This window comes from Ostrinia furnacalis, unplaced genomic scaffold (assembly GCF_004193835.3).
Source record: "Ostrinia furnacalis isolate ACB-3 unplaced genomic scaffold, ASM419383v2 OfSCF7112, whole genome shotgun sequence".
Lineage (NCBI taxonomy): Eukaryota > Metazoa > Arthropoda > Insecta > Lepidoptera > Crambidae > Ostrinia > Ostrinia furnacalis.
Window position 1 is genome coordinate 140889 of NW_021137351.1, and position 22769 is coordinate 163657.

Below are 22769 nucleotides of genomic sequence, written 5' to 3' on the forward strand. Positions count from 1 at the left end.
AATCGATTTTAAAGTATAAGTTAAACGCTTTTCAAGCTAAATATTATATTTTCCTAGTGTTACTAAGCGCAGTACAACAAAATATCAGTATTTATGGAATTATTCATATGTTACTCTCTTGTTAAAATAAACGGTATTGTTTCGATTTTGTGCTGGATATACTTGCGTGCTGGTGAATGAAATGAGGTGTGTTATTCTTCCCTTGTCTGACTGAGATACTTACTGATATTTTTAGGTACTGTTTCAGATTATATCTCACCGATTTAAGTAAAAGTAATTAACTAAATAAGAACTGGTTTATCTGGTCTATCTTAGTTATTATTAAAAGGGACAGAATAAAAATCATGATAATAATAAACTGAATTTTGTACTTTAAAAGCAATCTCAAATTTTGATGTTAATTGTACATTGGTTATTAATACGCCGGTCTTTATTGCTCGTTTTTAAATTATAAAATTTTAAAGACTGAAATTGATAAATGGAATTTGATTAAAATTCAATTACGCTGTCATGGATGTTAGTATTAGTTATTATCAATATTTACTTCGTGCGTAGTGAACATATAGGGTCGTATGTATCGGTGTTAGATGTTAGAGCTCGGACTCGTCACGAGATTAGAAGCAGCATTGTGTGTAGTGAACACGAGATAACACCTTGGCCCCTGTGATTCATTTTGTTAAAACGTAGATGTATTGTTGGTCATAATAAAATTTGTAATAGAATAAGGTTTTTTATTTGTGCTATATTGACTTAAACCCCCAGTCAATTTAAATTTAGATATGTAGTACTGTAAGTTCCGTTTCTGTATGTACTGTATGCAGTAATTCAGTCGAAATAATTCAAACTACAAGTAATATTTGGACTAATCCAGTCTTATATTTTGTGTAAAAAGAGTGTCAATTATACAAATAAAATTATTCTAATTAAGTCCATTATGAACTAAGCATATTCAGCCTTTTCCGTTTCACATTTAAACGGATATTGGTACAAAATAGACATTCACCTGCTAACATAAAAGTTTTCTCCAAATAGGTGTTAAACAGATATTAAGGTTTTTGTCGATTAGATACATTTGAAACCATTACACTATGTGTATGTAAACCACAAGATTCAGAAGTATATTTTATGGTGGTAACTAGAGATGAAACGGATAGTTGTTTGGCCGGATACCGGATATCCGGCGAGCTGCTAGGCCAGATAGCCGGATATCCGGCGGCCGGATAGTTGGCCCATTGTCTCGTTGCATGGTCGTAATGAGTTTAGCGCCGCATAGGTGCATCGAACGTGATCAGTGGGTCTAAAGTCCGATTTTTAATGAGGGCTATCGTTTTAGCGCTCACCAGTTGGCGCCACTGTAGAGTAAGGTCCTGTCACTTGCTAGTAGCGAAGACAGTGGCGCCAACTGGTGAGCGCTAAAGTGGTAGGAGGACTATCGCATTTGCACTCATCAAGATGGCGCCACTGTAGAGTAAGGTCCTGTCAATCGCCAGGGGTGCCAACTGTTAAGTATAAAAACGAAAGCCCTCATTCGATGGAATTATGACAGCTGTCATTTTTTGACAATTCAGATGTAATAAGCCTTTTTTGCTTTGAATTAATAACAAATAATATGAAATGAAATTTCATCAAGTGCAACTTTTAAGAATGAACTATTGTTTGTTTTGTGAATTCAATGTTCACTAATTATTATGTACATTTTAGAGACTAAATAGACAAAAAAGTGTTTTTAACACAGAAAAACGACATATTAACATAAACGAAAATATGTATTAATCATCAATTATCATTATCGTCATATTAATCAACTTGGATTATAAAATTGGCATCTTGTTAAATTGATTATTTTATGAAGCCACATTTTATTAACAAAAGGATTTTCATAAAAAAGGTTTGTAATCCATGGATTATTGGCCAGGGAGTCCAGTAATAGAAAAATAAAAACCCAATTTTTTTTTGTAACTTCAAAAATATGGTAATAAAAATTCAAATGACCATTTTGAAAGGATCAGATCATTTTTAAGCCTTAGTTTTTCAAGTGAAACCTTAAATTCAAGAAAGGATTATTTTTTAATTTGTGTAAATGCTCTCCATTCTTAGTGGGAATGTTTCAATGTTGACAACACTTCTGAAATGTAAAAATTCCGTCGAATTAAAAATCAGAGTATACGAGGGCTGCACTAAAAGTATCGGGAATGGAATATTTCCACTGTTCCAGTCATATTAAAATCTATTTAATTGCAAACTCCAGGGTTTTAAAAATCAGATACCATTTATTTATTTAAAAAAAGAATCTCGGTCGTATCACAAGGTCTTGTCAAACTTGTTTAGTCGTTGAGAAAATGGAATTGACTCGAGAAAATTCAAGAGCGATGATTTATTATGACTTTTGAAGTGGTTTAACACAAAAACAGTGAGTTGACCGGATGATTTCTGCATTTGGTAATGAAGCCCTATCCAAAACCACAATTTATCGCTGGTTTCCTGAATTTCAATGTGGACGTGTCAAGCTCAGTGATGATCCCCGTCAAGGTCGTCCAAAAACTGCAGTCACCTAAGAAAACGTTGATGCTGTGCGTAAGCTGATTGAAGAAGATCGACATGTGATATACCGCGAAATTCAGGCAACTTTAGACATTGGCATGAGTCAAATACAAATAATCTTGCATGAACAATTAAGTGTAAAAAAGTTGTTTTCCCGATGGATACCGCATTCGCTCTGTGAAGAGCAAAAAGCGGCTCGCGTTACTTGGTGCGTCAGAACTCTCGGCAGATTACATGCAGGATCCTCAAATGCTGTATACAACATCGTATCAGGTGACGAATCATGGATATACGCGTACGAACCCGAAACAAAAAACCAGTCACGAGTTTGGGTGTTCGAAAATGAATTAAAGCCAACAAAAATTGTTCGTTCACGGAGTGTTGCAAAAAAAATGGTGGCCACGTTTGTCTCCAAAACCGGCCATGTTGCGACTATTCCTCTTGGGGGACAAAGAACGGTTAATGCAGATTAGTATGCTAGCATTTGTTTGCCACAGGTCGTTTCTGAACTCCGTAAAGAAAACTGCAACCGCCGCATCATCCTCCATCACGACAATGCGAGTTCTCACACCGCGCACTGAACAAAAGAGTTTTTAGAGCAAGAAAACATAGAATTATAAGTCCATCCGCCGTACAGCCCCGACCTAAGCCCTAATGATTTCTATACTTTCCCTAAAATAAAGAATAAATTGCGTGGTCAGAGATTTTCATCACCTGAAGAAGCTGTGGAAGCCTACAAAACGGCCATTTTGGAGACCCAAACTTCCGAATGCAATGGTTGCTTCAATGATTGGTTTCGTGTATGGAAAAATGTGTCAAATTTCGCGGAGAATACTTTAAAAAGCAATAAATACATTTTTAAATAGTAATGTTGTTTCACTTCCTTGATTCCCGAAATTTTCAGTGCCGCCCTCGTATAGTTCCAAAATACTGAACTGTCCTATCCATGACATTGACAGTGGGGCGCCACCGTCAATACCGGATCGCTGGTTTCGATTTTTGCTATGTTGGAAACCATTTAGTTGAACGATGGTAGCGCCCCTCTGTCATTGAGTTTGGTGGGACAGTTCAGTGTGGGTCATCTATAGTAGACTAGACGAGTCACACTTTTCCAAAATCGAATCCGTCCGAATAGAATGTCAGATTTGCCACTTGTCTAGGGGGCAGATCAATTCGGCCGATTTCGGTTGCCATCGTGAGTGTGTGATTGAATAATTAAAATTAAATTAGCTTAGGTACTTGCAATTGTGGAAAACCTTGGGGGAGGCCTTTGTCCAGCAGTGGACGTCATTTGGCTGAAAAGAAGAAGAAGAAGGTACTTGCTGCATAATCTGACTGAACTGCATTTTGTCATCAGACCATCAGTGAATAAAAGATCACCTATTTTATTTGGCAATATTTCGACATTAACAGTAATTATTCACTATTTACGTATTCGTTATTAAAATGAATAGCCCAGAAAAACAAATAATTTTTTTGATAGGCCTTAATATGGCTTTTTTGCAACTTTTTCGACTTAAAATAAAAGCCGTCATAGAAGCCATTTTATTGATATTTACCTCAAAGATTAATGTATTTCATTTAATTATAGGAAATTGACGTAGTTTTTTAATATCCGGTATCCGGCCGGATAGTGAGTTATTATCCGGTATCCGGCCGGATAGTGAGTTATTATCCGGTATCCGGCCGGATAGTAAAATTAGGCCGGATATCCGGCCTACCGGATAGTTGCCGGATATCCGTTTCATCTCTAGTGGTAACCGACAGTTAAATTCGACAAAGTTTTTAATTGGATTTAGTTAAGACACTATTTTATACTCAAACCTCTAGATTTCATCTATTAGGTTAATGACCATTGTTCTGCTTTCTATAAATTATTGAGAAAAAATATTCAAGCTCGTTGATAATAAATGTAAGAGAAGTAGGGTAAAGAGCGAACCACGCTAGCCGCTAGTTGGCCCCGGACACGCGGTCCCAGCGCCAGATGGTGCCGTCGTCGCAACACGTCAGCAGCACCTTGCCGTTCCGGGACAGAGTCACCTGGAACAAAATTTTGTCTATGGTACTTTCAAACTTGTCAATGGGTCATTCATGGAAAAAATGTATATTACGAGTATGCTTGTTGCACCCTTTGATACCAACCACTAAGGCGCGAGCTGTTTCGGTTAACTTGTAGGGCCTAGGGCAGCAGACAGGTGTCATGCCCTTTTTTTTTCGCCGGGAAATGCTTTACCCACTGGCCGATGGGGGCGGTCAGTGGATTATGTGGGACTCTCCCGCCCAGAAGGGCGGGGTCTACGCACTAAACCCGACGTAGTCCTCCGGGGCAAATGACACGGAGCCGCGAGTTATTATCCTAGAAATGGACATTCGTCTGCGACTCCGTCTCAGGCTATGGCTCGCTCTTGAGCGACCCCCTCCGGTTTCGAGGGAAATGGTGGATCCTCCTCGGGTCGGGTTAGGGGCAGCAAATCCGCCATTGAGATTGTCCTCAATCTCAATAACGGCGGCCACATTAAGCGTCTATAGAAAGACTTTTTTTTTTCTGTCGGGAAATGCTTTGCACCCACTAAAACCTGACAGTGTCCCTCGGGGCGGGGTTCAATGAAACGAAGCCGCGAGTTTTATTTTCACCACCAAGTCCTAAGTTTTAAGTGACCCCTATGGTAAGGTAACACTTAATTTGACATTTATAAAACTCATATCCTGATACACCGAGCAACTCAGACCACGGCCGCCGTCTGAAAATCAGCGTCATGTGGTATGCACTTGACACATGCTGAGACGGGGACCTTTTTGCTGCTGCAGCGCCGCCAAGTAACTGTCCCGATTAATTTTAATTTTAATTATCATTCTTTTGACTGGTTCTGTAATGTTGACCGTTTGTTTTATGTATGTATGTGTATTCATGTGGCAGCAAAATAAACGTTATTCTATTCTATTCTTCTATTCTTATCAGGAATTTTGTTTTCATAGGGGTCGCTTAAAAATTAGGGATTGATGGTGTAAACGGGCATTATTGTCCTAAAACTAGACGTGCTTACCTGCCTGACGGCGGCGGAGCAGCGCGGGTGTACGAGCTGCGACACGCGCGAGCCGCCCGCCACGCTGCCCAGCTCCCACACCATCGTCTTGCCGCACTGGTTGCCCAGCGCTATCACCTGGACAAAACATACTTACCGGTTAAATTACAAATTACAATACAACACTTCTTTTTGCTTCGTTCGGAAATTAGAGCAGTGTCTAACGACGCGTGAGCCACTTGAGGCGGAATTTTATTCAAAAACTTCCTTGCCACACTTGGGGACTGGGGAGTTAAATAAAGAATGTTCACGTTCTGTCCAATATGTCATAAGAAACTGCTTTAGTTCCTTGGTGACAGCAGTCGCTTATGTTATTGGGTTACTTAGATACTTTATAGGTCCGTTTAAATTGTTTGTATTATATGTAGATAGCCATCTCAATAACTTGCAATCTGAATATCAGAAAGTATTCTTACCCTTTGACTATAATCGACCGCGAATCGAATGAACCAGATCTCGCACTCTTTGTAGTCAAAGCGGTGCACAATGGTCACAGAATTGTCTCCGGGCCGCAATTCTGTGTCCTCCAACCGCCCTGGTTTCCAACAGATTATCGCATTCTCGCAAGACTGCAAAATAAAACAAAAATTATATTTATTATCATTCTAACTACAAACAAAAGTTCCAATACAAATGCTTTATTATATTATTATTACCTTAGATAAAATGAGATCACCCATCCACCTTACACAGTCCACATAATTCCTGTGAATATCTCTGGTTGAGAAATCAGGAAAGTGCTCCTTCAATGAATTGAACGGTCTAAGTGCTCTGTGAGGGTTGAAATTATAGCTTTGTTTAATAGCTTCATTCATAGAGGGTTTATCTAGCCGCCATAGCTTCAGCGAGTGATCCATGCCGCAAGACATGATCCTTTCTCCCTTGAGATCGAAGTCTGCACTTAGAACTTCATCTCTATGGCCTTCAACTCCACCGAATATTGCAATGCAGACATCAGTCATAATGTTCCAGAGTCGTAGAGCGTGGTCTTTGCTGGCAGATAGGAGAAGGTTGGGGTCTCTGGGGTGGAATTTGACCTCGTTGATGGCGTGTCCATGGCCAACATAGTGCTTGATGCAAGTCTGTGTGGCTGGGTGGAAAATTCGCACTATGCCACGCGATCCAGCAACTGCTAAGAGGGGAAGGTGTGTTTCCTCTTCATATGACCATGCACATGTGTAAAATGTTTCGTCAACCTGGAAATATTGAATTGATCAGCTTTTCCTGCTGGTGGCTAAGTTATGATGATTGAATTGATGATATTAAATGAGATTTTATTTAATTGCTTACATCTGGATCAGCATAGCACTGCAGGAACTTGAATCCACCTGTGTCCGGACACTCATAAATGGAGACCCGGTTACTGCCCACTACAGCAAACACTAGTGGCTCCCCTTCACCAAGGTGGTGGTTAAACTGGCAACCAAACAGGGGCTGGCCATGGTCCTCTTTAGCACTACAGCTGGAAAATATGGTATAAACAACGATTTACTTATAGCATTTAACTGATTTTAGAATTATTTGTTTGTTAATTTATGTCCCCTTAGGCCTTTAACAATCCTGTTAACTTTAATTAATATAGCAATTAGTGAGGTTTTCCAAGCCTTTTGTTTTTTATTTATACTATACACGAATTATTGCCAACAAAATATTCTGGGATAGATAATATAGAGAAAATGTTTATTAATAATCTAGTTTCAGAGGTGTAGGTTTTTAGCATTGTTAGTGTAAGGACAAAGAACTTACTTGAATTTGTACGGAGGTTTAACTTGCTTGGTGGTAGTTTTCTTTTTCCCACGTCTTCGTTTTTTTGCTCTAGAGTTTGTCGGTGTCTCACTACGAGAAGTATTGTCCGTATTCGATGTGCTATCTACGCTAGACGTATCATCCTGTGCGAGGTTAGGTTATGTTAAAATATTGTTACGATACTAATGCCTTAATGAAAGGAATGATATTCTATGCCTGGCGGATTTAAAATGCTAATTCAAAAGAGTTGAAAACGTAATAAGTAACTAAGTTATATGTTTGAATAATAATGCAATCAGTCAGTGTTTACTTACAGCCTCATTGTCAGATATATTCATTGTTTTGGTATAAATTTACTGCTTTGATCTACACATAAACACAATTTCACTGTAATTCACTCGAACCATAAGTTAATTTAGATTAAAATTGATAAAATAAAGCTTAATTTTGCAACTTTGCACATAACAGGATGCTCTGTGCATAACAGCTGATTATAGACAAAACGGCGTCCTAAACGTCAAACGTCAAATTTTCGCGCCTAAAATAGATTTTTTAAAGTTTCACGGCATTGGAATCGTTCATCCAGCCGAATCTCTTGCCCACGGCTTTGCCCGCGTAACTTCAAGGTTGACTGGAAGAGAAGTCATATAAGCATTAAGTTCGCCTTTTGCACTTCGGTATTGTGAGCAAATTATTTTCGGTCTGTCATAATTTTATCGAACGCGACCCTCGCTTTGAATAAAACACAATGCCTACTCCCAACATGAGAAATGATTTTTCTTTACATAAACTTTTACCGTATCAGGGTGATATCAGGATTATCAGGGGATCATTTTTGGGATACACTTTTTACTTTACTAGAAGCTTTCAGCCTTTACTTTGTCCTTCACAAGACGTGTTAATAATGAAAATGAAACTGTCGGTTATCATACATTTATTTCATTAATATAACAAATACAATACATTATAGCCTAATTAGATATGCATCACATAATATTTTAAACATATACACATCTAAATAACTTAAGTAGCTAGGAGTTATTAGTAGATTTTTAACTTTATGCTAAAAGATAGGCGACAATATCCACTGGTAAAGTAAAACTCTAAAAAAATATCATAACTTTCCTCATCCTATATTAAACAAAATACACAGGTAACTTATGTAGTTTGTAAAGGGTTTATTACATGATTTATTGTACTTATCAGACTAATTTTAGTTCACAGCCATAGTTGCTAATAGTAACTTTTGTAGGAATAACATTATTAAAATTACCTAATTATTTTCACTAATTTTATGAAGTATCCTACACCTACATATCTACATTATTATTATTTTATACGTATTAATTTTAATACTGAAATGTGTACTATTTATAAACCTAAATACAATTTAATTTTATTAATGTGTTTGTGTACCTACTTAACGGCATGGCTATTTTTATTCTCTCTTTGGCTTAACAACTCTTTGCGTTTGGATTAGCAATATTCCTGAGTTAAATTGTTTGGCTACTTCGTTGGCAAGATTAAATTGTCCCATGGCTGGTCACAAACTTGTCAGTCATTATCAGACACAATCCAAAGTAGTTCCCATTCATTGTTAATGTGGACTTCAGAAGTCAAGGGCCTGTAGCGACGGTAATTAATTAGCAATCGAAGTAGCTAGAGCCGTTTTAGTTTAGCATGATACTTTATAACATGCCTTATTAGAGCTTTGTATGCATACAGTGCCCAATATTTCATATTAATTTTAACATTTTGATGCCATTAGACAGAATTTAGGTATCCTCCAATAAACAATGTATTTAACACCTAAAATAATTTTCTGTGACTCAGTATTATGTATTAGAAAGGGGATGTACAAGTGCAAGCATGGCGTAGAGCAACACGCAGCCAGGGCAGGAAACGGTCTACCCGAGCATACACTCCTGGGTAACCTTGTCTAGCACATCCTCGCCCCCATGAGACGATCCCTGAAACAAACAGTGCAGTTTACATATTTAAAGGAAGTAAAACTCTTTAGTTCTCGAGCGACCACGGACTGGAAGACGTAGCGTGGGCAGGCCTTCTACTAGGTGGACCGACGATCTGGTGAAGATCGCGGGAAGAGCCTGGATGCGGGCAGCGCAGGACCGTTCATTGTGGAAAACCTTGGGGGAGGCCTTTGTCCAGCAGTGGACGTCATTTGGCTAAAACGAAAACTCTTTAGACGCAGGCCGCTACCAATCGATCAACATGGAAAGCATTGGGGGAGGCCAATGTTCAGCAGTGGGCGTCCTATGGCTGAAATGATGATGATGAAAACTCTTAAATTTTTTGCGATAAATATTATTGTTTGATTTTATGGTAAGGCAATAAGCTACTAAGCTACATAACTTTGCTTTTGTTACGAGTAGGATCACTACATACAGTAAATAGTTTATTTATTTTCCGTCGGGAAATGCTTTGCTTTGGCCAATGGGGATGGCCAGAGTGATGTGGGACTCTCTCTGCCAGAAGGGCGAGATCGCACCAAAACCCGACGGTGGCCTCCGGAGCCTAATGCAAAGGAGTCACGAGTTATTGTCAATGGTGGCGGGGTCCGAACCCGCGTTGCTTGGATCTCGATTCAGCCAGTTCGACACTGACACCATAGAGTTATTATCGCTCAGATATTATATTATAGGTCTTACCAACAATAGTGTAATACGGCTGCGAAACAAGAAGTGGACCGCCTGAGTCACCAGTGCACGCGTCGCGTTCTGGGGCATTGGCACATAGCATTCGCGGAGTCACTTTGCCTCGACCATACCCAGCGCCTGCGCAGTCCTCCTGGGTCCAGATTTGCACATCTGCCTGGAATTATCATCAGATGTTTTTGTCACCGATGTTTTCACAATGTAGAGATAAAAATGACCGACAGTTATGTTGCAAAAGCCATTGCTGTTTTTTAATTGGGCAGTTTTTTCTTATAATGCGATGTTATGATAATTGATTTGAAATACATGGTAGTACAAAATATATTATGGTAAAAACATATTATAAGCATTTGTACTTACCTAAATGTAACATATTTTTATTTAGTCAGGTTTATTAGCTTACTTTCATGGGTATGTTGGACGCTGGTCCTTTTTCGACAGTGCTTCCCCAACCGGACACAATGGCGTCTGCTCCTGCGAGCACCTCCTCATCATCTGTAAAAATACGAACTTAAAAAAGTAGAAAACTGCTATCAACTCATTTATAGAGCACTACTTTGTAACAGTCTGCCTACTGTCAGGCCGATCGGAACGGGACAGCATGTCAGATAGTTCAGCTTATGTCACTCATCATCATCATCATTTCAGCCATAAGACGTCCACTGCTGAACATAGGCCTCTCCTTATGATTTCCATAATGACCGACTGATAGCGGTCTGTAATAATATCATTATCAAGAATGTATTAGTACTCGTATTACGTTCTAGACACGCTGGCAGGTATCACATTACTTAGGGGGCGTCCATAAATTACGTGAGGCTTTTAGGGGGGGGAGGGGGTCAACAAAAACCTCACCAAATCTCACGTGGGGGAGAGGGGGGGTCTCGGGAAATATCACGTATTTTTTTTCACAAGAAATAGAGAAATAGAGTTTGCCAGAAAACTGGGTTAAATCTTAAGTAAAAAAATTGGCCAAGTGCGTGTCGTGCCACGCGCAGTGTAGGGTTCCTTAGTTGTCCGTCGTTATCACAATATATTTCAGAAGTAAGCAATTACTTCATCTAAAGTCACTTTTAATATTTTCTTCTAAGGATTTTTTATTAGAAATGAAATTTTATAATACATGAGTAAAACGACTATTACTCTTGAACTAACTGATCTATCTTAACCGCTATAGTTTTCCTTGAAAGTTCATAAAAAGCACTATAATCTTGAATTTTTCCAGATTTATCAAGCCAACAGTTTAGTTTTTAGCGGGGGGGAACGCCCTACTCGGACAAAAATTGGCACTTTAAACTTTAACATTTAACAAACGGATCCCTAAATCGAAAAATGGTCTTAGAAACCCCTAAGCCATTTTAAAAGACCTATCCAACGATACCCCACACGATGGGGTAGAAGACGAAAAAAAAATCATCCCCACTACATGAAGGGGAAGCTACCATAATTTTTTTTTTTTTCAAAATTTTATTCTACCGTTTTGTCGGCGTGATTAATATACATACCTCTACAAAATTACAGCTCCCTAGTGCCAATAGTTTCCAAGCAAAACCTCGGCCTCGGACAGACAGACAGCCAGACATATCGAAAATTCGAAACTATATTAAGGGTTCCTTGTCAGGACTAAAAAATGATATTTGTATGATGATAATGTCATTTTATTCTTCTATACAGTCTAAACAAATAAAACTAAAAATGCTTCCGTCTGCATGTGTGAATACTAAAATGCAGAATAAATGACGAAATTAAGAAAATTATAAAACAAGTTCTTTTTTTATCAAAATCGATTTTGCCAGATTATTAGTGATTTTGTAGGAAGGAACAATTAGACTAGGTACTTCTATAAAAAAACAATGTGACCCTAGTACTAACCGCTGTCACTACATGTGTTTTCCTGGATCTATTCGTAATCAGTGGGCTTAGTGCGACTTTACACAATCGTCATCCGCTAGCGACTGTGTAAAAAATGACATACGATATGATGATTGTACAGCGTCCCTAGCAGATACTTTCAAGAACTAAAATCTTTAACTTTATAGATCTTTTTGATGCACTCGTTAGCGACAACGTTAAAGCACATAAAAAAATGTTTCTCAGCTATATTACTCCAAAACTATTAAATTTCGGATTTTTTTTAATATCACGTGAGATTTGGGGGTGGGGGAGGGGGTCAGGCAAAATCTCACCAAATCTCACCAAGGGGGGCGGGGGGGTTGAAAAATAGCCAAAATTGTCTCACGTAATTTATGGACGCCCCCTTAATCGTTCGTATCAGGCAGCGGCTTAGATACCTAGCCAAGCACTGTTATTCTCATTCTTTTTGGGCCACGGCTTGGCGGTGTGAACCACTCATCTAACTGTCACCAACTCAGACCAACTTGGATGAACTGGCATATCCTGAAGCCACTGTAGCCGTAATTATACCTACTGGTTGAACCTGACCTGCATACTTATTATCAGTAAGTACAACGGGTAACAACGCCACCCTTGTGGTACGTAGTACGAGTACAGAAGAAGATCAGTACGTACCAGGTAGACACGCTGGCCGGAACAGGTTGTCAGGCAGCGGCTCAGCCAGCCGCAGCACGGCGATGTCGTTATCATAGTTGTACCGGTTGAAGTCCGGATGCTGCGTCACGTGCGACACCTCGTAGCCGGGGGAATGATGGGTGTTGTTCACGTCGTACACGCCCACCAGAACGCTCAGCCGGGATGCTTCGACTCTGAAATTGTTTTTTTTTTAATCAATTTTAGTGCTTGGCCAGACTGCATACGCGCGCTTGTCTTTCGCGCAGTCTGGCCAAGCTCGTGTACAGTACTATCTAAGATAACATAATATTAGAGAAAATGTTCTATGTAGGTATGTATCCTACGTACGAAACAATAGTAAAACTCTCCACATTTAAGTAGAGCACTCTACCGTTATAATGATTTATGATTATGAATATGCATTATAAAGTGACTAACGCTATTGTAAGAGACTCGCTAAATCTAGTAAGCACGTGTTAACTTTTACTGCATTACCTTAAAGTTGTTTTAAGAGATTTTTAATTTAGGAGAAAAGTGTCCTTGCGTCTGAAAGAAAGCGAAAGCAGTGACTCATACGCTCAACCTGAATTAAAATCCGTGCTGATTCTGAAAAAAATCCACCAACCTATTAATATACTTAAGTATCTACTTATTACCTAAGTTTGTTTTTAGGAAGTTAGATGAAACGAAACGAGACAAAACAGTGGTGCAATTCAGCCATTGTCATTAGTCACATACGTAATCTATTTTAAAACTAAAACAATGTTAGCGCCTAGGTCAACTATGGGGGTCAAGTCCACCGCATTGCGCCTTCGGGCTAGAGGTGTACCTCAGTAAGATATTGGAATTCGATGACTGAACAAGTTATTCCAATTAAGTAATCCTTTTTTGGAGGTGGTTTTCAGGATAATATTTGTATGAAAGAATTGCTATAAGTGGGTGAAGCAGCTAGTAGAAATTACTAACTAGTTATCAAATTAGGATTATTAGTTCTGGTTGATAGTTTATCTTCGTTTTGTAGATGGTTTGATTGTAGAGTTTTAGAATTTTAACTGTTTTTGAGATAAATTTAATCAAATCCCTCATGAGAGAGAGAACGATCAAGATGAGACTTTTGAGTAGGTATTGTGTCTGGAATCGCAGCATTTGACGAGTTAATATTATCGATGTTTTGCTACAAACGTAAGTACATCTCTAAGCCAATTCTGAACTAAATCAAGTGACTGCATGTACTAAGTTACACAAAATGACGCTGTTTGAATTTCAATATGACGTCAGGGTCTTCGGTGCTGGAAACGACGCAAAACAAATGTTTTCTTGTGATAATAAGAACCAAGATAACAGGAGATATTTCTTAATCGGTTATGCTCACAAAGGACAGAAATAATTTCAACATTGAAACAAGGCCCCTTACGACCTACTACGTTGAAATATGTGCTGATAAACATAATTTAAAGAGATGGGAGTGTCAAGATTCCTAAGGATGAGATAATTGTTATCTCAATGAGACCTAGAATATATATTTTTTTCTCGTATCTTCATAAGAATAGCGACCATTGCGACATCAATATGTCGTGCCTCGATTTTGGGCGTTTAGTATGCAAGAAGAAGAGACTTGGTAATCTAACCCTGACGGGCTTATCTTCAACGCTACCCAAGATATTTCGAGCGAATATGACCAAAAATGTGTTACAATTCGGTTTCACAAAGAAACGAATACTCTCCGAGGCAGAGCTTACAAATTCTCAGCCACATTTAGTGTGGCAGGTTTATAATGACAGGCCATGACGAAACAATCGTTGCCCTGTTTGACGACAATGCACATGCAAATGTTGCATCTGGACAGAGGATCTGACTTGCGTAATTAGAAAGCGACCCCAATGTTGAGAGGTCAATCATGTGTTCAATTTGCAACACCTGCCCTAAAGGGCGTGATATTTAAATATATTTTTTCATTTACCACATCTACTGGATGAGGGGACGAGCTGGTTCAGTGGCGTCGCAAGTGGGATCACGCGTTCGATTTCAAAAAAGGATTATTTGGATATATGTAATTAATTTACCGCCCTACTATCTTATGTAGGTTATTGTCAATTACTTATTATAAATAATTGAATCTTATTGTAGGAATGCATGTTCTGATACTCTAACATCTCAATTAAAATTTAAAAAAATGAACTTGATTGAAATGATCATGAAAAATTCGATTACTTTTTTCTATTATGCCAAAGAAATTACTACTACTATCTTGCCATCATAGGAAGCTCGCAGCTTTCACCGATTTTTGTTCGCCTACATTATTATTTATTATACAAACAGAGCATTGTTTGCAGATCGCAAGTGCATCGGGCAGCTCGTAATGATTGGTCTGGCAAACCCATACATATTCATGACTTCCATGTTATATTGAAATACCAATTAGAGGGATCACAGTCGGAATTTGCAGTAACTCTAGCTGTAAAATTCTAGAGATAGCTTGCGACTCTACCCACGGTAAATAACAACTACAAAGTAAGTACATACTACAATTTAGGCGCAGCTGTGTGCGAAGTGTGATCGAAATCCGTTTAGCCATCAAAGCGTTGTGAATTTGTGGATATTCAAATTTCACCTAATTTTAGGTATTCTTTGCAGAAGTTCAGTACAATAATTTATTTTATAGTAAGTTTAGTCATCTTGTAAAAATAATAAACAATCAACTATTCCTCATTGACATATTCATATCTTATTAAAATTTATTGCAAAACAGTTTTACAAGATTTGCATTTTTGCATGGCTGTCCTTAATTTTGGTTGTCAAGAAAGTGGGTATTGCAATTGATTGCTATTCACTGAGGAGAAAAGATGACCTGAATTGCCAGTCACAGAACGTAATTCATCTTTTCGGAGCCTTGCTCAAACATATTCTTTCACATTTAGTAAGTACTTTTACATAAAGCCAAACACTCAAATGAGAAAACTTGACTCGTTGAGATGTACCGAAATGTAAATGTAATCATTCAACTCTGTTAGTCTAAAGGCCCATAGTGGCTAGTTAAGAAACTAATTGAAAAGTTACACTCAGCCACTTTACAGAAGTGTGCAATAATCTATACAAAGGACTTGTAAACATGAACTCATTTAATCAAGGCGTAGCATAACCGTGTTTTCTCGAAGAAAAATATATGTGCATAACTAATGATGCCACATTTAGGCTACGAGTAAATTCATCAGAACCTTACATCGGAGTTTCAACAATATTTTGTTTCTTTTACAGTCCTCATTTTAAGTGAACGAAAGCAGATAGCTTTCATTAACTTTCACATCGAAATCGAATTTGTACGCGTTACTGTAAAGACCTAAAAATAATATTATTGTGTAATCATCACGTGTTAACAAAGATAACTTTATATCCTGTCTGGTCAACCGAAATGCAAACGACTCTACAAGACGTAGCTTTTTTGAGTGAAGCATTTCTTGATTATCAACATTTACGACTCGACTTTTTACAGCTGGATATACATAGTCTCCATCAAATAGTCGTTCGGCTAGATATTTCCTAATCCAGATAGACATTAGTTATGAATATTAATTCTAAGCATATTTGTAAGAATTTATGTCTCTTGGTATTGGAACATGATTGGCAATAAATGACTTTTAAGTCCAATTCCAGTAAGTTTAGATCTTTTAGATTATTAGAGTCTAGATTGAGAGAGATTTGTTCAATTTATTTTTCTATAAAACTCGGAAATATTTTTATTATGCTTTCATGCGTGCATTATTTTATAACTGACTGTACACGTGGGGGTCAAAGTCAACGAAAACAAGGTCAAAAGCGCATATTCAAAAGAAAGAGAGTCCACCAATTTCGATTTTAACATTTAGTCTTCGTAATTTCTAAATTATTCAAAGATATTATTTATCTATTACATCACAGATGAGTAAAAGCTTATAATAACTGTCTAATGTACTCGTATTTACCACGGCTACTTTATAACATACGTAACAATTAAGTAAAAGATATTGCCAGTTTTGGAATTTAACTAGGCTTATATCAGAATGTTTTTTAAATCATTAAAAGAAAACTATTAAAGTTTTGAATTGAAAACTAAATCAAGTTAACATCTTACATCATTCTGTTTTTATTGATGTCAAACAATTAACGGAGTTGCAATGGTGTTTTAGTCAGTTTTATAATTATAATAATATTATTCATCTAAATAAATCGGTCCTATTTTCTAAAAATCAATTATTAAAAATTATTTAGTCTCATGCTATATTAAATTAAATTATGATTAAAAAAACCGGCCAAGTGCGAGTCGGGCTCGCGCACAAAGGGTTCCGTAGCAGCAAATATAATAAACTTATTATGTCAATTTATACACCTGGTGAATGGAGCCTAAACTCTCCCGATATTTTGCCTTGTACTTTTATGTATGAATATTAATTTTATATATGTATTTATAAATATTCCGAGCTAAAGAGGTGGCAAAAGCAATGGCAAACAAACCACAATCAATAGTATTCGGTTGTCGCTGAACACTTGGAAACTGAATACATGACTCCGATAGATACGGAAACAAGGCTTTTACATATATTTTTTGCGATTTTCCTAGAACACCAACAAGACTATCGTACACACGCAGTATTCCATTAATGTAATAAATACAACTCCAGTGCCCCACTAATCCCACGTCACCGTCATAAATTACTTGAAGGTGCGTCTCATTTTTAGGTACAGGTTCAATCAGTTCAGGGTGTTGAAATAATTCTAGCTCACGCGGTCTAAATGATGTGCACCGAAGTAACTTTTCATGAAATGCGCGAACCACATCATCTTCGATATAGTTATTATAATTCAGAATGTAGGAAAACGTATTATCTAAAGTATCCATTGTTAGATGATATACAATAAGCTTTAGAAATTTTAAAAACCTGCTACGAAACACTAAAATTTGCACCAAAAACAAAGGAATTTATATTATTGGGGGATTTATTAGTACGTGACCGGTTTAATAGCACCTATTAAACCAGTATACCTACTTACTTATTTTTTATAATAGGTACAATTCAATATTAAAAAGTCTCAACGCCAAATTCGACTTGCGAAAGAAGTAAATGGGAACGATGAAATTCTCTTAGCGCGCACAAGTGACAACGACGTCTGCCCTCACGTGTCTGCCCGTTCGGGTCGACGCGGTTAGCTATCTTATCCCCGCTCCCGCGCGAGACCACGCCCCGCAACTCACGCGCTGCAGCGCAGCGAGCGACCGATCTTCTTGAATCGATGTAATAATAATCTATAGGATTAACGCGTTTTAAAAATATTGGTTCGATGGATATGTTTAACCTATTATTACTCAACAATCACATTTGTAATATTAAACTTTATCAAATGCACAATGTATTTAAGGTACATTACTGGATAAGGATTAATGGCGTATTGCTTGAATAAGCTAATATTTCTCGTAAAAAGTACCTACATTATAAAGATTTTATATCATCGCGGATTTTAAAAGGTGTACAATACTGTAGTATATTTTTTGATCTATCTTATAAGGTTCAGCCATCGTTTTCAGTGTAAGCACAATAACTTAACCAAAATTACAGTTAAATCAACCTATCTCAAAAACTATAAGAGATACTTTGATCAAACCAAAAATCGTTGAAAGAGTTAATTAGCATGCATCACCTCTATTTTTTTTAGAATTTTATACCCCGTAGTTATAAAAATAGAGGGGGGGGGACATACTTTTTACGACTTTGAGAGCTGATATCTCAAAAACCGTTCACTTTAAGAAAAATGTTTTTTAGAAAACTTTATATCATTTTAAAAGACCTTTCCATTGATACCCCACACGGGTATGTACATCGAAAAAAAAATTTTCATCCCTCAGTTACATGTATGGGGGGCCCCACCCCCAATTCTTTTTTTTACTATTTAGTGTCATAATTTTGTAGCGGTTCATACAACACATATTCCCATCAAATTTCATCACTGTAGTACTTATAGTTTCCGAGTAAATCGGCTGTGACAGACGGACAGACGGACAGACGGACAGACGGACATGACGAAACTATAAGGGTTCCGTTTTTGCCATTTTGGCTACGGAACCCTAAAAAAATAATAAGCGTATTTCAACTCCATATGCGCGTTAACGCGTTGAACTCTTTTATATCGAAATTGTAAATCAAGAGATTTCCATGAATTATAATAATTATTTTTATGACTTAATCATTTTGCATAAGAAGATATATGGTTATGTTTATATTTTGGCGATTTCGATTGTGCGTAGTTTACTAAATACCATCTGCTGACCACAAAAATGGGTCGTGGCGTCAATGGAAAGATTTTTTTTTTATGCTAGCCAAGGCAGGTATTTGACCGCAATCGCACCTGGTGTTAAGTGAGATGCAGTCTAGGATGGTACATATCTGATGAATTTGATTAATTTGTCATGTAAATTGAGGAGAAATTAAGTAAAGAAATACGATTTAAACTACGATGCAGTTTGAAAATTATGAATTAGGTTAATAAATATACGCTTTAAGTTTTTCAAATTGTACACAACCTTGCCACCGGGCATACCTTAGGTGAATCGTTCGTCACGCCTTCACACAATAGCATCGCAGCTCGCAGGGCTAAATCATTCATGAATCTTGGCGTGACACTATATAACAAAATCTATGTTAGAGTTTTCTTATGCTAAGTTGCTCGTGGGCAAGTAAGGAAAACGGTGGCGATCACAATAGATGGATAGCGGTCGCTGTGATACTAGGACTTTATAGAACCAGAATAGCCGCTCAACGCAAATAAAAAAAAATACTCAAGGGCATCATCTGATCAACAAGATCTGGTAATGTGACCAGCACCTGCATCGCAGGACCATTCGTGGAAACCCTTGGTGGAGGTCTTTGTCCTGCAGTCTTTTAGATGAAACCTCTGCAGATGCAGGACAGTTTTTTTCGTGGACAGAGTGCGTGATAGTGATGCGGGGTTCCCGGTGACGACTGGAGCTGCAGATGACCTGCTGCCTGCTGCTCCTGCTATCTTGTCTCTCATCTCTCTGCTGGTACTCACTCGTGGACACAATGCGTGGCAGTGATGAGGTGGTCCCAAGCGACGACGGAGGCGCCTCGCAACAATCCGCTGGTTGTGACAGTGAGGACACTATCTGCCTCTCATCTCTCCGCTGGTATTCACTCGTGAACACAATGCGTGGCAGTGATGAGGTGGTCCCAAGCGACAACCGTGGTGCCTCGCGCCACCCCACTGGCTGTGATAATGTGAACACTGCCTGCTGCTCCTGCTATCCTGTCTTTCATATCTCTGCTGGTACTCACTCGTGGACACAGTGCGTGGCGGTGATGAGGGTCCCAGGCAACGACCGTGGTGCCTCGCGCCACACCACAAGCTGCGACAGTGAGAACACAATCTGCTCCTGCTGTCCTGCCTCTCATATCTCTGCTAGTACTCACTCGTGAACACAATGCGTGGCAGCGATGAGGTGGTCCCAAGCGACAACCGTGGTGCCTCGCGCCACCCCACTGGCTGTGATAATGTGAACACTGCCTGCTGCTCCTGCTATCTTGTCTCTCATCTCTCTGCTGGTACTCACTCGTGGACACAGTGCGTGGCGGTGATGAGGGTCCCAGGCAACGACCGTGGTGCCTCGCGCCACCCCACTGGCTGTGATAATGTGAACACTGCCTGCTGCTCCTGCTATCCTGCCTCTCATATCTCTGCTGGTACTCACTCGTGGACACAGTGCGTGGCGGTGATGAGGGTCCCAGGCAACGACCGTGGTGCCTCGCGCCACACCACAAGCTGCGACAGTGAGAACACAATCTGCTCCTGCTGTCCTGCCTCTCATATCTCTGCTGGTACTCACTCGTGGACACAGTGCGTGGCGGTGATGAGGGTCCCAGGCAACGACCGTGGTGCCTCGCGCCACACCACAAGCTGCAACAGTGAGAACACAATCTGCTCCTGCTGTCCTGCCTCCCATATCTCTGCTGGTACTCACTCGTGGACACAGTGCGTGGCGGTGATGAGGTGGTCCCGGGCGACGACGGTGGCGCCACAGATGACCTTCCCGTCGCGCACCAGCGCCGCCAGCCACGGCAGCTCGCCCGGAGTCACGGCCACGCCTCCGACCACCCGCGCGCCTCGTGCCACCCCGCATGCTGTGATAGTAAGAAAGGGTTAAAGAAATTACCAACAACCAATAGCCCACAGAAATAGCGCAATTTCAACAATAGCCCGGTGTCAGTGTCGGACTAGCTGAATTAAGATCTGAGGTTTCGAACTCGCGCTGGACTATAGTGGTCAATCCACTCGTAATCGTAACCCACATAAGCATATTTAACTTTCAGGGGGTTATTAGCATCATCATTTCAGTCAAAGGACATCCACTGCTGAACATAGGTCCCCCAAAGATTTCCACAATGGCCGGTTGGTGGCGGCCTGCATCCAGCGCCTTCCTGCTTGCTACCTTTATGAGGTCGTCGGCGTCATCCAAGTAAGTTAATTTACAAAAAAAATAATGTATGTGCCGAATCTAAGAATTGAAATCGAGTACTTTGTACACCTTTGGGGATAACCCCCTATAACCACTTCGGGACATCAAATCGGGTGGTGTCGCGAAAAAATGGCGAAGAAAAACAGTCATTTTTTCTCAGTTGTTTAATTGCAGGTTGCAGCTTGCTATACATTATAAAGTTGATTAAGAAAATTCATTAAAGAAATAAATTATCCAAAATCACATTATCACAAAAATTCTACAACCACCTATGTAACTATCGTAAATTTTATAGCGTAATAAATGAGAATACTTCGTTTATGGTTTTCGCCGTGACTTAAAGGGCGTTCATGTCATTAATTTATTGTCACAAAACTGGGTTAAGTCGCCACCACCGCGATAACGATGTGGGTTACAACTGAAATGCACTTGATACTGAAACAATACTTAATAGCGTTATGACGTGATGATCTTTTCAGGACTAAAGCTCACCGCACAAAACATAAATCGTTCCCGGTTTCTACCGAAATACGCGGATGTTAGTAATTAATTAGCGATTAACAACAAAACGAGCGGTTGAAGTGGCTGCGCACACACCCTCTGGCACTTAACACACTTGTGGAACACCAGCCATATTGCACACCGCAAGCTCAAGAGGCGGACTCTCTAAAAGCACTCAATGATATTAGCACTTCATGACATAACCGAAATTGAGGAATGCTCGAATGGCGCATTAGAAATTAAAACCTGAATCGTATTGGATCCACAAGTGCACTCGAGTTCCAAATCCGATAATAGTTTCGTTACGAAATTCAAAACATCGCATCGATTAATATATCCGCTTTCGAACTTTCTGAAGTCGCTATTTCACCGAATATTGGACATACCACATTTTAATAATGCACTTTTGTTTTAAAAGAACTGGCCGATTGTATTGGTCACCGTTTTTGAAAATAGAAGATGAAACTCACTGCAGGGCTTGCAGGCGCGAGCGACAGCCACCACAGCGAGGATGAACAAGGCGCGAAACATGTCTGCCGGAGTCGTAGCCCAATCTGGAGGTAGGGGGAGACGCCGGCCCAGCTATTATAGGGCGCGGGCGGCGCCTCCGATAACGCCTCGGGGCCAGGGTGAGCGCAGGCCAAGTTCACGGCAACGCGAGCACTGCGAGAATGACGCTGCGCCGCTCAATCTGAACACCCCACTGCTTGCTGCTGGGGGCACAGCCAGCGATGGGAGTAGTTAATGACCTTGACGTTCATCGTCGCGCTTTTATCATTTGTTTTTCTTCCGAGTAAAGATGGCATTAGTGTCTAATTACATGGCATCCGGAAACGCCATGAAAATTAAGACATGTTCAAATGAATACGAATTCTTGAAAACAAAAGATCTAAGTGCTTTTGCTCGTGTGTTAAAAAGAATGAATGATTCAGAAATCAATTTATTGATTTTGATTTATGTAGCGCCATATTAATAACACCCATCAAAATAAATTGCGTTACGTAACTGCATCGAGAGGACTAACCGTTGGGAAATGCAAATAAAATTGATGCATCCTCGTCTTTACGACTGGTTTTAGGGTGTACAAAGTTTACTGCAAATCGTTCTCCGTGTCATGCCATTCATCAAACTCTTGCGCATGCACGAAACTTGTGGCAAACTGTCTTAAGACTAAGTAAGTAGCACATTGGTATC

The 22769-nt window shown here is 39.3% G+C and overlaps 2 protein-coding genes across 2 annotated transcripts; both read right to left on the reverse strand.

Annotated features, from left to right (window-relative positions):
- Nucleotides 1-833: 833 nt before the first annotated feature.
- On the reverse strand, nt 834-7837 carry escl (embryonic ectoderm development protein escl). The gene is made up of 8 exons (XM_028319097.1): nt 7685-7837; nt 7371-7513; nt 6915-7086; nt 6281-6820; nt 6041-6193; nt 5586-5702; nt 4302-4581; nt 834-1135 (listed from the first exon to the last, which is right to left on the reverse strand). The coding sequence occupies exons 1-7, from the start codon at nt 7706-7708 to the stop codon at nt 4492-4494; spliced, it is 1239 nt and encodes a 412-aa protein (XP_028174898.1). The 5' UTR covers nt 7709-7837; the 3' UTR covers nt 834-1135; nt 4302-4491.
- A 722-nt stretch (nt 7838-8559) lies between these two features.
- On the reverse strand, nt 8560-22205 carry LOC114363403 (trypsin-7). The gene is made up of 6 exons (XM_028319106.1): nt 22046-22205; nt 20580-20739; nt 12575-12768; nt 10449-10540; nt 10040-10202; nt 8560-9340 (listed from the first exon to the last, which is right to left on the reverse strand). Exons 1-6 carry the CDS (start codon nt 22104-22106, stop codon nt 9213-9215), a joined length of 798 nt encoding a protein of 265 aa, XP_028174907.1. The 5' UTR covers nt 22107-22205; the 3' UTR covers nt 8560-9212.
- Between the last annotated feature and the right edge of the window lie 564 nt (nt 22206-22769).

Bases quoted from the DNA above. Each gene is read 5' to 3' on its own strand.
- LOC114363403 (XM_028319106.1), bottom strand. From the start codon at position 22,106: ATGTTTCGCGCCTTGTTCATCCTCGCTGTGGTGGCTGTCGCTCGCGCC. The intron at 20,740-22,045 runs GTGAGTTTCATC...TTACTATCACAG, and splicing joins TCGCGCCTGCAAGCCCTGCA to CATGCGGGGTGGCACGAGGC. The intron at 10,541-12,574 runs GTACGTACTGAT...GTATTTTTACAG, and splicing joins CCGGCCAGCGTGTCTACCTG to ATGATGAGGAGGTGCTCGCA.
- escl (XM_028319097.1), bottom strand. From the start codon at position 7,708: ATGAATATATCTGACAATGAGGCT. The intron at 7,087-7,370 runs GTAAGTTCTTTG...CATATTTTCCAG, and splicing joins AAACCTCCGTACAAATTCAA to CTGTAGTGCTAAAGAGGACC. The intron at 4,582-5,585 runs GTAAGCACGTCT...ATTTTGTTCCAG, and splicing joins GCTCCGCCGCCGTCAGGCAG to GTGACTCTGTCCCGGAACGG.